The sequence below is a fragment of the Aethalodelphis obliquidens genome, unplaced genomic scaffold (assembly GCF_003676395.1).
Source record: "Aethalodelphis obliquidens isolate GAN/ISIS:26980383/991018 unplaced genomic scaffold, ASM367639v1 scaffold31, whole genome shotgun sequence".
NCBI classification, from domain to species: domain Eukaryota; kingdom Metazoa; phylum Chordata; class Mammalia; order Artiodactyla; family Delphinidae; genus Aethalodelphis; species Aethalodelphis obliquidens.
Genome location: NW_020837975.1, coordinates 17,187,522 through 17,202,145, shown reverse-complemented (window position 1 = coordinate 17,202,145; position 14,624 = coordinate 17,187,522). Strand labels below are relative to the sequence as shown.

The 14,624-nt window shown below is 39.8% G+C and overlaps 1 protein-coding gene across 1 annotated transcript in view; it reads left to right on the top strand.

The window, feature by feature from the left end:
* CYP39A1 (cytochrome P450 family 39 subfamily A member 1) overlaps nt 1-14,624 on the top strand; it is an 85,685-nt gene that overhangs the window by 4,131 nt on the left and 66,930 nt on the right. The window contains exons 2-5 of the mRNA XM_027127439.1: nt 1,555-1,690; nt 4,706-4,880; nt 6,391-6,540; nt 7,777-7,870. Coding sequence (XP_026983240.1) covers nt 1,555-1,690; nt 4,706-4,880; nt 6,391-6,540; nt 7,777-7,870 — 555 coding nt within the window. The remainder of the gene's footprint in view (nt 1-1,554; nt 1,691-4,705; nt 4,881-6,390; nt 6,541-7,776; nt 7,871-14,624) is intronic.

Below are 14,624 nucleotides of genomic sequence, written 5' to 3'. Positions count from 1 at the left end.
GAAATGAGAATGAGACTTGGAAGGAGGAAGGTTGTTATACTCACAGGTCCAAGGCGGGGGTCACTGCACGCCATGCAGGGCCACAGGGGAGAGCACCCTGTCGGGAGGCAGAAGATGGGAGCAAGAGAAAGCCCTGGCCAGAGCCTTTATTGGGGTTTGCTCAGGAAAGGCAAGGCGAGGCAGGGTAAACAATTTAGGATTGACTAGTTTGAATCATTTCTGAGGGCTTTGGGCTATAAGGTTGGTCTGCGGGTGCCTAGTGCCTCGCCCTGGGATGATTTAGGGCGAGGATAATATTGGCTTGGCGTGTGAGAGTTAGATCAGGAGGTGGTCGGGGACACAGACTCAGGATGGGTTGGTTTCCCTATGAGTGGCATGCTCCTGGATGGCTGAGTCCTTTGCTGTCTCTAAAAACTGACTAGCCCTGGGAGGGCTGTCTCTACCCAGTAGTGAGGCCACCAAAGCTGAGCGTCAAGAAGAAGAAAAGATAGCTAATATAATCGGCCCTGTGACAGATGGATGCCAAAAGACACCAAATCTAAGGAAGTGCAATTGGAACAGGAGGTTCTTTTGAGGATAGAGTCGTGGGGAAGATTGTGGTGTATTGCCTCCATTCATAATTAAAGAAAATGTTACATTATAATCAGAAGCCAGTGAAAATAATGATATATTTTTCTCCAAATAAACTCATGGACTCCCTTAAACCAAACCAAACTCCGCACTGGAGGATGACTGTAGGTTCCTAGGAGCTATCTGATAGAAAAGGCAAAACTGATGGTGTACGAGAGAGAAGGCGTACACATAGAACAAAGACAGAGTGTGGAACCCATAACACAAGTGAAGGAGGGTGGGCATTTCCCAGGGGCAGGACCCTCCACCTGTGTTAACTCAAGGGGAGGCATGGAGAATGGGTACAAATGGGTACAATTGTCTGCAGGCTCTGGTGGTGAGAAGCTGACAGTGCTCATTTTCCCAGTGAGTTACAAAGCAGGAACACCCTCTCAGAGTGGAGAGGGTTGGGCTAGGCGAACAGGTGAGTCATTTTGGAAAGTGAGAAAGTGAGCACATTACAGAAATTTGGGGATTGCGGGACATTGTTGAGTGACTACAGACTGAAGGTGAAATCAGTCAGCAGTTTATCTTTTTCTTGAACAAAGTTCAACCATAGGTTGTTTCTAACCCTCCTGATAATCTTGAAAACAGGGCTCAAATATCACAGTGTTTGATATAATTTCCAATCATTATTTCTAATTATTATTTCTACTACCAGAAAGGAAGGTACAAGCAAATAATAACACTATCAAAAGGAAGGTTAAATATTACAACAGAATAAATTAGGATTTTTATAATTTAGATTTTGCTCAGTCAAAATTTATAATTATTATGTATAATAATTATGTATATTATTATGTATAATCATAATAGTTTTTATCTTGACCGTGAATTCAGCATTGGGGCTCTTGAGGAACACTGTCTGAAGCATAACCATGGTCCAGTAACTTATTTATTAGAAATGCTTACTAATATGGTCTGTATTTATGTGTTTTCTTTCAGTATGGACCGATATTTACAGTCGTTGCTCTGGGCACCCGAATGACCTTTGTTACTGAAGAAGAGGGAATTAATGTGTTTCTAAAATCCAAAGAAGTAAATTTTGAACTAGCAGTGCAAAATCCCGTCTATCGTACAGGTAAACGGTATTTTCAGATAGTTCATTTGAAATACAACATGGAATCCAAGAGCAGCTTTAGGTAACAATCACATCTTCACTCCTCTGTCAAGAATGAGGCAGGCCCATTATTCTGTTCTTTACAGTAGGGATAGAAAAGAGTATGTGATGCATTTAGCCCATGTAGAGCAAATTATTGGCAACCTGAAACATTTGGATATCCATTAGCTATGTGTAAGAGGTGAGGTCACCTCACTGGTGTTTACTTGGGAAAATATTGGCATCTGCAGCCTGTTGCAGCTCCCAAACTGTCACTAACTCTGCTCTGCCGCTGTGTATACAATGTTATACAGGCTATAGCTCTTGGCTTTATCTCATGTTGCTACTCTGCTCCTTGAAAGTAGAACTGCACTGCTTAGTAAGCCCTTTACTATGGCATTTCCTGTCATAGTCCACAGGGTTATTGAGGTAAGTAGGGCTCAGCTTCATATAATTGGTGCCCTTTCTTTCCCCATCCTCAGAGACTGCTGGACTGAATTTGTCAGCATGCTTCCAGTGTGACTGTCTGCCTTTCTTTCTTTCTTTTCTTTTTTTTAAAATAAATTTATTTATTTTATTTGTTTTATTTTTGGCTGCGTTGGGTCTTCGTTGCTGTGTGTGGGGTTTTCTCTAGCTGCAGCGAGTGGGGGCCACTCTTCGTTGCGGTGCGCGGGCTTCTCATTGTGGTGGCTTCTCTTGTTGCAGAGCACGGGCTCTAGGCACACAGGCTCAGTAGTTGTGGCTCACGGGCTCTAGAGTGCAGGCCCAGTAGTTGTGGCGCATGGGCTTAGCTGCTCTGTGGCATGTGGGATCTTCCTGGACCAGGGCTCGAACCCGTGTCCTCTGCATTGGCAAGCAAACTCAACCACTGCGCCGCCAGGGAAGCCCGTGTCTGCCTTTATTTCTTCCCAGGCTGCAGACATACATGCTGAGGCCATTTGTCCTCCCAAGAATGCAGAGCTGGTTCATTTTGTGCCTGGTTCTTTTCTCCGCTTTCACAATGTCTGTGCTTGCTTCTGCCATCTTTTTTCTCCTTGCTTCCCTTTTTGCATCTTTCTTAGGTTCATTTTCATATAGCTTCTTCTTATGCATTTCTTGCCATTAAGACAAAAAAGTTTGTTTTCAAGGCCGTCAGTTGATCCGTAGCATGATGATTGTTTCTTGTTGCTTGCACGAAAAATCACAACATGCTGGTTCCAGTTTTTTGACCCTTTAATGCTTCTTGATATTTAGACTATGGAATTCCAGATCAAAGAAATACAAATATTTTGAAGACTCTTGATCTGTAAATTCACATATTCCTTGAGAAAAATATACCAACTTACTCACCTATCCTAGGTGTATTGAAGTGATCACGTTTTTTCACCTCTGCCTCCCCTGGGGACTTGCATGCTTAAATATTTCTATTTAACAGATGAAATATCTTAATATTTACTCTTGAGCCAGCTTCCCATTCCTCTCAATTATTCCCCTACCATGGAGACAATGCATGCTCAGGAAGTCCACAAATTATTTTTCCTTAACTTATACAAAATGTATCCTACATGTAATAGGATGATGAAATATAAAATTAAAAATTATTTTTTGGAAAACTTACTTTGAAGACAATAAAAGAGGATTAAAGAAAAATATAAAGGAATAGTGTAATGAGTTTAAAAATTCATACTCTTAACACCCAACCAGACCAGGTGTGAGTATCAGGAAAGGAGCGTGAACACTAAGATAAAGGCAACAGTGGGGCTAAAGCTATTGGGGTTAGTTTAGGAAAGCCCTGCTGGTGGAGGTGATATTCAAGAAGACACTTGAAGGAGAGAAGAAGTTAGCAGAAGAAATGTATGGCTTGTAGGTGCGGGGGGAGGGGGTGGTAGGGGTGGGAGGGTGAGATCAGTCAAGTAGAGAACATTCTGAGCAGATAGAAGAGCTCATGAAAATGCTGAGATGTATAAAAGAGTGTGTGTTTTCAGTATACCTGGGATATATGTTTGGAGGGAGAAAGGGCTAGCAATGTGATTGTAGAGCTGGAAAGAGGGTAGAACGCCTTGTAAACTTTGTTAAGGATAGGAAGCCAATGAAAAGTTTTAAACATGGAAATAAAATCACTAGATGTGTGTTTCCCAGAGGCTTCCTTAATCACCCCCATACAAATCATCCCTTAAGGTGAATTACCCTACGGACTTTCACTATCTCACAGTCTATGTTGGATCTTCACCTACGTTTATTTGCAGGAGGTGATTCTATGTACTAGGTGAATTTTGGCTCTAGTCTCTGCTGATCAAGGAATAGAGAGGGAGGTCTATTGACTGTTTGCTTCAAAAAGTGGTTGCATAATTCAAAGAGTCATGTACCACAATGTTCATTGCAACTCTATTTACAAGAGCCAGCACATGGAAGCAACCTAAGTGTCCATTGACAGATGAATGGATAAAGAAGATGTGGCACATATATACAATGGAATATTACTCAGCCATAAAAAGAAATGAAATTGAGTTATTTGTAGTGAGGTGGATGGACCTAGAGTCTGTCATACAGAGTGAAGTAAGTCAGAAAGAGAAAAACAAATACCATATGCTAACACATATATATGGAATCTATTTAAAAAAATGGTTCTGAAGAACCTAGGGGCAGGATAGGAATAAAGATGCAGATGTAGAGAATGGACTTGAGGATGCGGGGAGGGGGAAGGGTAAGCTGGGATGAAGTGAGAGAGTGGCATGGACATATACACACTACCAAATGTAAAATAGATAGCTAGTGGGAAGCAGCTGCATAACACAGGGAGATCAGCTCCGTGCTTTGTGACCACCTAGAGGGGTGAGATAGGGAGGGTGGGAGGGAGACGCAAGAGGGATGGGGTATGGAGATATATGTATACGTATAGCTGATTCAATTTATTATACAGCAGAAACTAACACAACATTGTAAAGCAATTATACTCCAATAAAGATGTTAAAAAAAAAGGTGGTTGCTTCTTTTGAAAAGTGTTTTCTCTGTTTATAGCATCAATCCCAAAGAGTATCTTTTTAAAACTGCATGAGAAACTTTATATCATGGTGAAAGGGAAAATGGGAACTTTCAACCTATATCGATTCACTGGACAACTGACTGAAGAATTACACGAACAGCTGGAGAATTTAGGCCCTCATGGGACCATGGACCTGAACAACTTAGTGAGGTAAATAGATGCCTTATTATTTAATTTTGTTTTTTATTTTTTTGGAATAAAAAAAATTTGAAGCCTATACATTGGACTTCACAAATTTTCTGGTGGATTAATGAAGTCTATCTAGCTAGGCGATTAAAAGATGCTATTAATCTTTTAAATTCTGATTAATGGGCAGTTTTCAGTTAGCATTTCAATTTGAAGGTAAGCAAATAGGCCAATAGAATCATTTTAACACGTTTTAATAATAATTTCTCCCTAGTCATTCCTTATAATTTTGTACGCGCTACATGGATTTTCCTCATATAATTGTCATGCATCCAATTTTGATAAAACATTCAGTGCAATTTGTGATCATTAGAAGAAGAGGACATTGAGAGGAGAGGGAAGAGGATAGAATCAGAAAGTAGATGACAAGCGTCCAGGAGATGTCTGGGAGACTTGACAAGGTGGCTGAGGGAAAGCCACCATGAGCCTCGGTACTGAGACCAGGTTCTCTGAGAGGGGAGGTACTGAGAGGTAAGCGAGACAGGAGAGGACAGTGGGGGGAACCACGTAGCACCCAGCCATGTTCTGGAGCTTTCTGGCAAACATAAGGGCTTAGCAGGGAGCTGTGAGAAGAATTCCCCGCACGCGCAGGGCGATTTGGTAAACCGAAGTTACCCGTGAGGCACTTTTCCATCTCAGTGGGATGCTGGAGGCATGACCAACCATCCAGACTCAGAAATACAGCAACATCGAATAGTTTGTTAGGGTTCCAGAAAGAGAGAGAGGAAAAGTAAAACAAAAACAAGCAACCAATCAACCAAACTTTTAACATGCCCAATATCTACAACAAAACAAAGCAAATTCTTGAATGACTTTGAAACTTGGAGGGAAAGGAGATCCTGAGAAATTTCTGTGAGGAAATGATGGTGAATAAAAATGGAATAAACAGTACTTAGTGTTACTAACCTGGGACATATTAACAATCTCTGATATTCCCTTATTTAAGGACCCCGCAGAAATAATTTTATTCACCTGAGGGAAAACTTGCTGATGATAGATACTATATTTCAGTCTTTCGATATAGTTCAAAGTTATAGGATCCTGGGAGATACTAGGAATTTGGTGACTAATATTGCCCTTCATTCTTCGTTTGGTTATTTTTGGCTGCTGTCTAAAGGTACGAACTGTATCTTAGTTATCGTTATTATTTGCTAAATAAATGCTTGTTGAAATCATATTGAATCGAGCTCTTTCTGTGTGTCATCTCACATTTGTCAGGATCTAACAATACTTGCTTAGAAAGCATTTGAAAATCTTCAGATAAATAAGACAATTTCAGTTACCCCTAAGTTATCTTGAGTACAGAAAGCAAATATTAAAACCTCTTAAGAATGACTCCCCCCCCACATAAAAATATATCACATATGATTGTCTACCCCTAATATATAGCTATTCAATAATGCCTTCTTTTGTAACCTATGCTTTTCTTCTGTGGTCATTGGTTCTGACGTTTTATGTGTTTCTATCTTTGTAGGCATTTCCTTTACCCGGTCACAGTGAACGTGCTCTTTAAAAAAGGTCTGTTTCCCACAAATGAGAGGAAAATCAGGGAGTTCCATCAGCACTTTCAAGCTTATGATGAAGGTTTCGAATATGGGTCCCAGTTGCCAGAATGTCTCCTCAGGTAGAGAGTTGTTTCCTATGTTAATTCCCCGATCAAGCTCTTCTCAGCTATTCATACATTTCTCTCCTTTCTTTGTTCTAAGTAGCTATAACAGCAGTTTAAGTGGGAGAGACAGAAGCTATTTCTTATGACCAGTTTGTGTGTGTGTGTGTGTGTGTGTGTGTGTGAATTGAGGGAGGAACTGAAGAGAGATGGATGATTTCCTCTTATTCTCATTTTGAGGAACAAAAACAAGAAGGAGAGGAGAGAATATGAGAATGAAATGAAGAATCTATTTTGAGGCCTTTTATGCCATTTACAACTTATTATTATCACAGTCATTGCTACATCATCAAGTGTGACCCGTGTCAGAATCCAAAGTCCTTATTCTCCCTGAGGCAGAAGTAGGTGTGGTCAAATGTATTTCTCACAGTTGGCTCAGATAAAAGTTTATAAAACGGTTTGATTGCAAAGTAACACATGATATTTTAGTTTCTTGGCAGTTGGTCTGAAATGATGACTGGTCGGAAAAGATTAAAAAGCTTTTAGTCAGTTTGCTTTGCCTCACTTAACCCAGCAACGGGTCCCTGGGCAAGATTTTGATCCTGCTGTAACTGACAACAGCCAGAGCAAACTTAGACCAAACAAATCATGAGCCCTGTTTTCTCTCTTTTTTTGTTTTTAATAAATTTATTTATTTATCTTTGGCTGTGTTGGGTCGTCGTTGCTGTGCACGGGCTTTCTCTAGTTGTAGTGAGCAGGGGCTACTCTTTGTTGGGGTGTGTGGGCTTATTGCAGTGGATTCTCTTGTTGCGGAGCATGGGCTGTAGGCACGTGGGCTTCAGTAGTTGTGGCACGTGGGCTCAGTAGTTGTGGCACACGGGCTTAGTTGCTCCGAGGCATGTGGGATCTTCCCGGACCAGAGCTCGAACCCATGTCCCCTGCATTGACAGGTGGATCCTTAACCGCTGCGCCACCAGGGAAGTCCCCAAGCCATGTTTTCTTATTTAGTGCCAGCCCTTTAGGAATGCAAATGTTTATTTGCAAAAGATACTAAAGTGTGGCTGCCTTGCCCCCTCAATTTTCCTTGTGGACTAGTAAGTCTGAAGGTAGATTTCTCATGAAGTTCCAGCTGAAAATGAAGAAGACATTTGGAGAAATAATTAAAATTCCATAGACATAGTCCCTTTTCTGCTGTGACTTGTTACTCCTAGAGTTCTTTCAAATTAATTTATCCACATATTTTTTCTCACCTAGAAACTGGTCAAAATCCAAAAAGTGGCTTCTAGCACTTTTTGAGAAAAACATTCCAGATATAAAAACATGCAAATCTGCAAAAGATGATTCCCCGGTAAGTATTCCTTAGCTTTTTTTGCTAAAATACCTGAGACGAAAACAGTCATAAACCACGATTGTTAAAAAAATATTTTTGCTAAAAATCATGAGATGTGTTACATAGATACCATTTTTGTGCCAACCACTGTGTTGGATGTTTACATACGTTATTTTATTATTGCATCCTCACAGCAGTGAGGGAGATATTAACCCTATGTTACATAAGAAAAAACTGAGGCTACAGACAACAAAATAACACAACAGCCTGAGGGTTTTTCTTAATATTTATCGATTATACAGTTGGTTGTGTCAACAGTCACAGGTGAGAGTTATGGCAAATTAGGCAAAGATAAGAAAGCTCGACAAAGTTGACTTTTTTCTTGAGGCCACCACGGCTAATTGTTTCTTTCTTCAAATGCAACCAGGTAGTGTGGTATAATTTAAAAAGCAACGCACTGGGAGTCACTGTCCTAAGTGTCCTAGATCTGTGGTTCTCTACACGTGGTCCTTAGACCAATGGTACCAACGTCGCCTGGGAAACCACTCAGGGCAAAACGCTAGGAGCCCAGCCATCTGGGGGTTTATACACCTTCCCGATGGTTCTGATGCTTGCTAATGAATGGTTCTCAGCCGTGGCCGCTCATTAGAATCTCTGAAAGCTTTTGAAAACTACCTGATTCTCCAGACTCACCGTCTGGAGATTCCTTTTGGCCTGGACTGCCTGGGCTCAAGTCCAGTCACCATTGTGTGACCTTGGGTGTGGTACCTAACCTCTTGGCCTCAGTTTTGTGACCTTGCGCATGGTACCTAACCTCTTGGCCTCAGTTTTGTTAACAAATAGTTAATATTTGTAAAGCACTTGAAACATAGTAAAGACCGTGTGAGAGTTTATCATCGTTATCATGGAAGAAATCATTTCATATCTTTTAGCATTGAAAGATGATATCAGACATTTTTGTTTGTTTGCATTTAGTTATGATAGCAAGTGATAATCACAAACAACTCTGCTTAACACTGGAGAGGAAGATCACCTTAGAAAAAAAGGAATGTGCGAATGTTTGGGGATCTCCCTCTGGAATAAAGGGAATAGAAAGCTAGACTGGAATGCCCTTCACTGACAAACTATGTTTCAGCTAAAGAATCTATTTTATAAATGGATCCAGACAAACACATTTTTGTTTTCATTATTTTCCAGGATTTAGAGGTAAAGCCATGTGTGTATAAAAGCTGTACCCAAATAGATCTGTAATCTATGAGCCTAGAAAACAGGGGTTTTTAATGCCCCAGTTAAAACTCCCCGCTGACAATCCTTCTAGAATAGCATTTATTTTTCTTACTCTGAAGAAATGAGGCACTTTAATCATAGGTACTCGAACTCCTGCTTTGAATAAAGACAAATTTTGACCTCTGCTGACGCCAATTCAATGTTTATGACCGGGGTAGAATTCAGTTTGAACACTCATGAGCTGCGTAACTTCATTTTTTAAAAACTGTTTTGTTTCTGTTTTCCTGCAGCAGTGTTCACACAGAGTTTATGTTTTTATGCCCACAATTTTTTAAAAAATGCAGGCTAAGAAGAAAATAAAAGGTTCTGTTGTCTTTTACTGCATGAGTCGATTTCAATGTCCTAGTTAAGCAAAGGACTGGAAGAAGTTTTTTGTTTTTTTGTTTTTTAAGTATTATACACACATTTTCTCACATCATAACTTTATCACGTTTCAACTTGAGTGATTTCTCCCATGTTATTCTAGATATAAATTAAACTAGTATTTTCATTTACAATTAAGACTGCACCACAGAATAGCATATCAAAAGAATGAAATACATCTATAGGATCTTTCATGAAATATAAACTTTGTACCATAACAACTTGCATTGTAAGTCTGATAGAAACCAGGAGTAAATGAAAATTATACTTAAATTATTTTCAAATCTGGTAATCCATTATTACAGAAACAGTAACAATAAGACATCACTAACACTTACGGGGTACTTACCCTGTGCCAGGCGTAGTGTTAACACGTTTCACAAATTCACTGTTCATTTCTTTTTCGCAACAACTTTAGTACCTGGGCAACTGGGGATTATTAAAACCAGAAAGCCAGGGATCAGAGTGGTTAATCACTTTTGAAACACTACATGCCTCTGTAAGTAACAGCAATAGCCTCTTGTCATGTATTTTCTTTGAGAGTGATGTAATAGGTATTTTCTGTGTTGTAGGATCTGAAGAAAAACCACTGCGTTCTGGTGCAGCGCAGTTCTCTGAGTCCCTAACCCATGAGAGTTAAGGACTGTGTCTCTAAGGGGCAGCATAGCCTAGTAGCTAAGATTGTGGGCACTGGAGCCAGGGCCAGCCTCGCAGGATTCGAATCCCAGCTCAACCATTGACAAGCTGTATGTCACTAGCAAAGTTCCCTAACCTAATCGTGCTTCCATTTCCTCAAATGTAAAATGGTGACAATAACAGATCTACTCCTTGGAGCTGGGGTAAGGAACGAATGCTTAAATACTTGTGAAGCCCTTAAACAGTACTTGCCTTCCAGAGCAGTGACTAGACTTTAGCTACCATTATTTCTGTTACCTAACTTGAATTAGTTAAGATTCGAAGTGCACAAGTAACTTAATGAAAATGTTATAATGTCTGAATTTGTTCCTCGTGATGGGGATGACCGTTGGCAAAGGCAAATCTGGGAAGCCTTCCAAGGAAGGAAATGCTTTCATGGAATTTGTGTGATGACTTGAGAGCAGCCATACTAGGTGACCTTGGAGAGGCCCTGATCTGACCTGGCACCGTCCATGTCAAACGTCAGTTCTCTGCATGGTTTTAGAGTATTGCAATATTTATCATATACTGGTTTGGCAATTCCCTTACCCATGATATGTAGGCTGAGAATTTGCATGGCACATGGGGGTAGGGTTTTCTCCTGAATGCTCCAGAGATCTGTGTTTCTGTGTTGTTTGCATTTTCCTAAGAGCAGATGTTTATTAAAAAAAGAAAAAAATATTTAAAGATAACATTCGTCAAAATGGTAATGTGTACTATGTTTTGTTTTAAGTACTTTATAGGAAGTAACTCATTTAATTCTCACAACAATCCTGTGAGGTAGGGTCCATATTATGACCATTTTACAGATGAGGAAATTGAGACACAGAGAGCTTAAAGTACTTGCCCAAGGTTACCCAGCTATTGAAACCAGGTTCCCATTCCACATGTAAGGATCTTGGAAGGTGCCACTTCATCCTCACACCAAGTAAAAACTTAACAGACTGAAAAATCAACAATTCTTGAAAGAGAGGACACAGAGCAGCCTGCTGCCCCCAAGACTAGAGACCAACAGGCAAATACAGGGAGTTGACATTTCCCAGAGCACAGACCGGAGAGTGGAGACTGCCGTGGGAACCTGCGCCAGGGTAGGAAAACCCGAGCTGTAATTAATGAATTGCTAGAGGTTCAGTGCAGACAATTCTCAGAGTTCAAAACTCCACGGGACCTGGGACCCGGTCATAGAAGGACCTCCACAATACTGTGAAACTTACCTCCAGGAGGTGGACCAGTGAAAAATCCCCTAGGGCTTCTGACAGGGGAAGGGGGAAAAGAACACATTTGAAATATGCCACAGCGCTCTGTTCTTAACCAGGCCTGCCCTCAGGGGAAAATAGTTAAACAGAACTTAACCTGCTGGAGGATTATCAGAGCCTAACTGACCTGGGGAAGAGGAGTGTCCAGTTGCAGCCACCTCTAGCCATCCTGTCCCACCTAAGGAGGGAGAATAAGACTGAGAAACACTTGTGAAGTTCACAGTCCAGAGGCACAGGCTCACGAAAAAACAGAGATCTAATCATAAGACTTGAATGCTTCCCCTCCCCTCACACCTAACCACCACATTACTAAAGACCTATTTGTAGCCATTCCTTTTACCCAGCACAATATGTCTAGCCATTAAGAAATATTACAAGGCGAAAAGAAACCTCCACAATTTGAAGAGACAAAGCAAGCATCAGAACCATTCGTGGTCGGGATGTTAGAATTAACAGATTGGGACTTTAAAAAAATATATGATTAATAGGCTAATGACTAAATGATAAAGAAGGCAGTATGCAAGAACAGATGGACAATGTAAGCAGAGAGATGGAAATCCTAGGAAAGAACCAAAATGAAATGCTAGACAGAGATTAACAAAAAAACAAGTGACAGAAATGAAGAATGCTTTTCATGGACTTATTAGTAGCCTGGACACAACTGAAGAAAGAATCTCTGAGCTAGAGGAGATTCAGTCCTTGAAAACCAAAAAGCAAAGAGAACGAAGACATAAAAAACAAAAATAGAACAGAATATTCAAGGACTGTGGGAAAACTACCGAAGATGTAACATTCATGGAATGGGTATACCAGAAAAAGAAGAAAGAGATGGGAACAGGAGAAATACTTGACACAATAATGACTGAGAATTTCTCCCAAATTAATGTCAGACACCAAACCACAGATCTTGGAAGCTCAGAGAACACCAATCAAGTAAACACCAAAAGAACTACATGTCAGCATATCATTTTTAAATTACAGAAAATCAAAGATTTAAAAAATCCTGAAAGAAGCCAGAGGGAGAAAAACAAACAAAAAAACAAAGAAAAACCCCACTATACCTATAGAAGAACAAAGATATGAATTACATCTGACTTGTCCTCAGAAAGCATGCAAGCAAGAAGAGAGTGGAGTGAAATATTTAGTGTTGAGAGAGGAAAAAACATCAACCTAGGACACTGTACTCTGTGAAATTATCCTTCAGAAGTGAAGGAGAAATAGAGTCTTCTTCAGCCAAACAGAAATTGCGGGAATTTTGTTGCCAGTAGACCTGCCTTTTAAGAAATGCTAAAAGAAGTTCTTCAGAGAGAAGGAAAATGATACAGGTCAGAAACTCAGACCTCCATAAAGAAAGAAAGAGCACGAAAGAAGGAATAAGTAAAGGTGAAAAAGAAACTTATTTTTTCTATTCTTAATTGATCTAACAGTTCAAATTGATATCAACTTGATAACAGTTTGTTCAGATAATAAAATAGCAACAATATATTCAATTATATATGCTTATATGTATATTATATGTATATACATGTGTGTATGTGTACTTATGTGTGCTTATGTATAAGTGAAATGAATGATGGAAATGATACAGGGACAGGAGGGAGGAATTAGGATTATTTTGTTACTAGAAGGTACTTACACTACCTGTGAAGTGGTACAGTATTATTTTAAAATGGACTTGGATTAGTTGTAAATGTATATTACAGACTCTACAGACTCTAATAAAAATAAAAATTGAAGTATAACTTGATATGCTAAGAAAGGAGAGAAAATGGAATCATATAAAATGCTCAATTAAAATCACAAAAGGCAGGAAAATGGTGGAATACAAAAATGAGAACAAAGAATAGGGGCAGCAAATAGAATACAGTAACAAATATGGTAGATACTAATCCAGCTATATCAGTAATCACTTTGAATGTCAGTGGCCTAAATGCATGAATTAAAAGACAAAGATTGTCACAGTGGATCTAAAAACATAACCCAACTATATGTTGTCTACAAGAAACCCACTTTAAATATAAGGACACTCTATATTTAATATAGATTAAAAGTAAACAGATGTAGAAAAACATACCGTGCTAACACCAATCAAAAGAAAGCAGGAGGAGCTATATTACTTTCAGACAGAGCAGACTTCAAAGGAAGGAAACTTATCAGGCATAATGAAGGACATTACATAATGACAATGAGGTCAGTCCTCCAAGAAGACATAACAATTCTTAATGTGTATGTACCTAGCAACAGAGTGTCAAACTACATGAGAGAAAAACTGATGGAACTTCAAACAGAAGTAGATGAATCTACTGTCACAGTTGGAGACTTCAACACCCCTCTCTCAGAAATGGACACATCCAACAGACAGAAATCAACAAGGATATAATTGAACTCAACACCACCATCAATCAACTGGATATAATTAATTAAGACTACTTAATTCAACAACGGCAGAATACATATTTTTTTCTCAAGCTTATATGGAATATTCACCAAAATAAACCACATTCTGGGCCATTAAACACACCTTAACAAATTTATAAGAATAGAAATCATATAATGTCTCTTCTCAGCCCACAGTGGAATTAAACTAGAAATCGATAACAGAAAGATAACTGGAAAATCCCAAAATATCTGGAGATTAAACAACACATTTCTAAATAACACGTGGATCAAAGAAGAATTCTCATAAGAAATTAAAATATTTTGAAACAAACTAAAATGAAAAAACAACCTATCAAAATTGTGGGAGGTAGTGAAAATAATGCTTAGAAGGAAATTTATAGCTGGAGGTTGAAGCAATCACCAGTGGCCAATGATTTAATCAATCATGCCTATGTATGAAGCTTTCATAAAAACCCAAAAGGACGGGTTCAGAGAGCTTCTATGTTGATGAACACTTGGAGATTTGGGGAGAGTGGCATGCTTCAAGCAAGCACAAAAGTTCCTTGGGGGCTTCCCTGGTGGCGCAGTGGTTGAGAGTCTGCCTGCTGATGCAGGGGACACGGGTTCGTGCCCCGGTCTGGGAGGATTGCACGTGCTGTGAAGCGGCTGGGCCCGTGGGCCATGGCCGCTGGGCCTGCGCGTCCGGAGCCTGTGCTCCACGGTGGGAGAGGCCACAATGGTGAGAGGCCTGTGTACCGCAAAAAAAAAAAAAGAAGAAAAAAAAGAAAAGAAGTTCCTTGGCCTTTACCCCT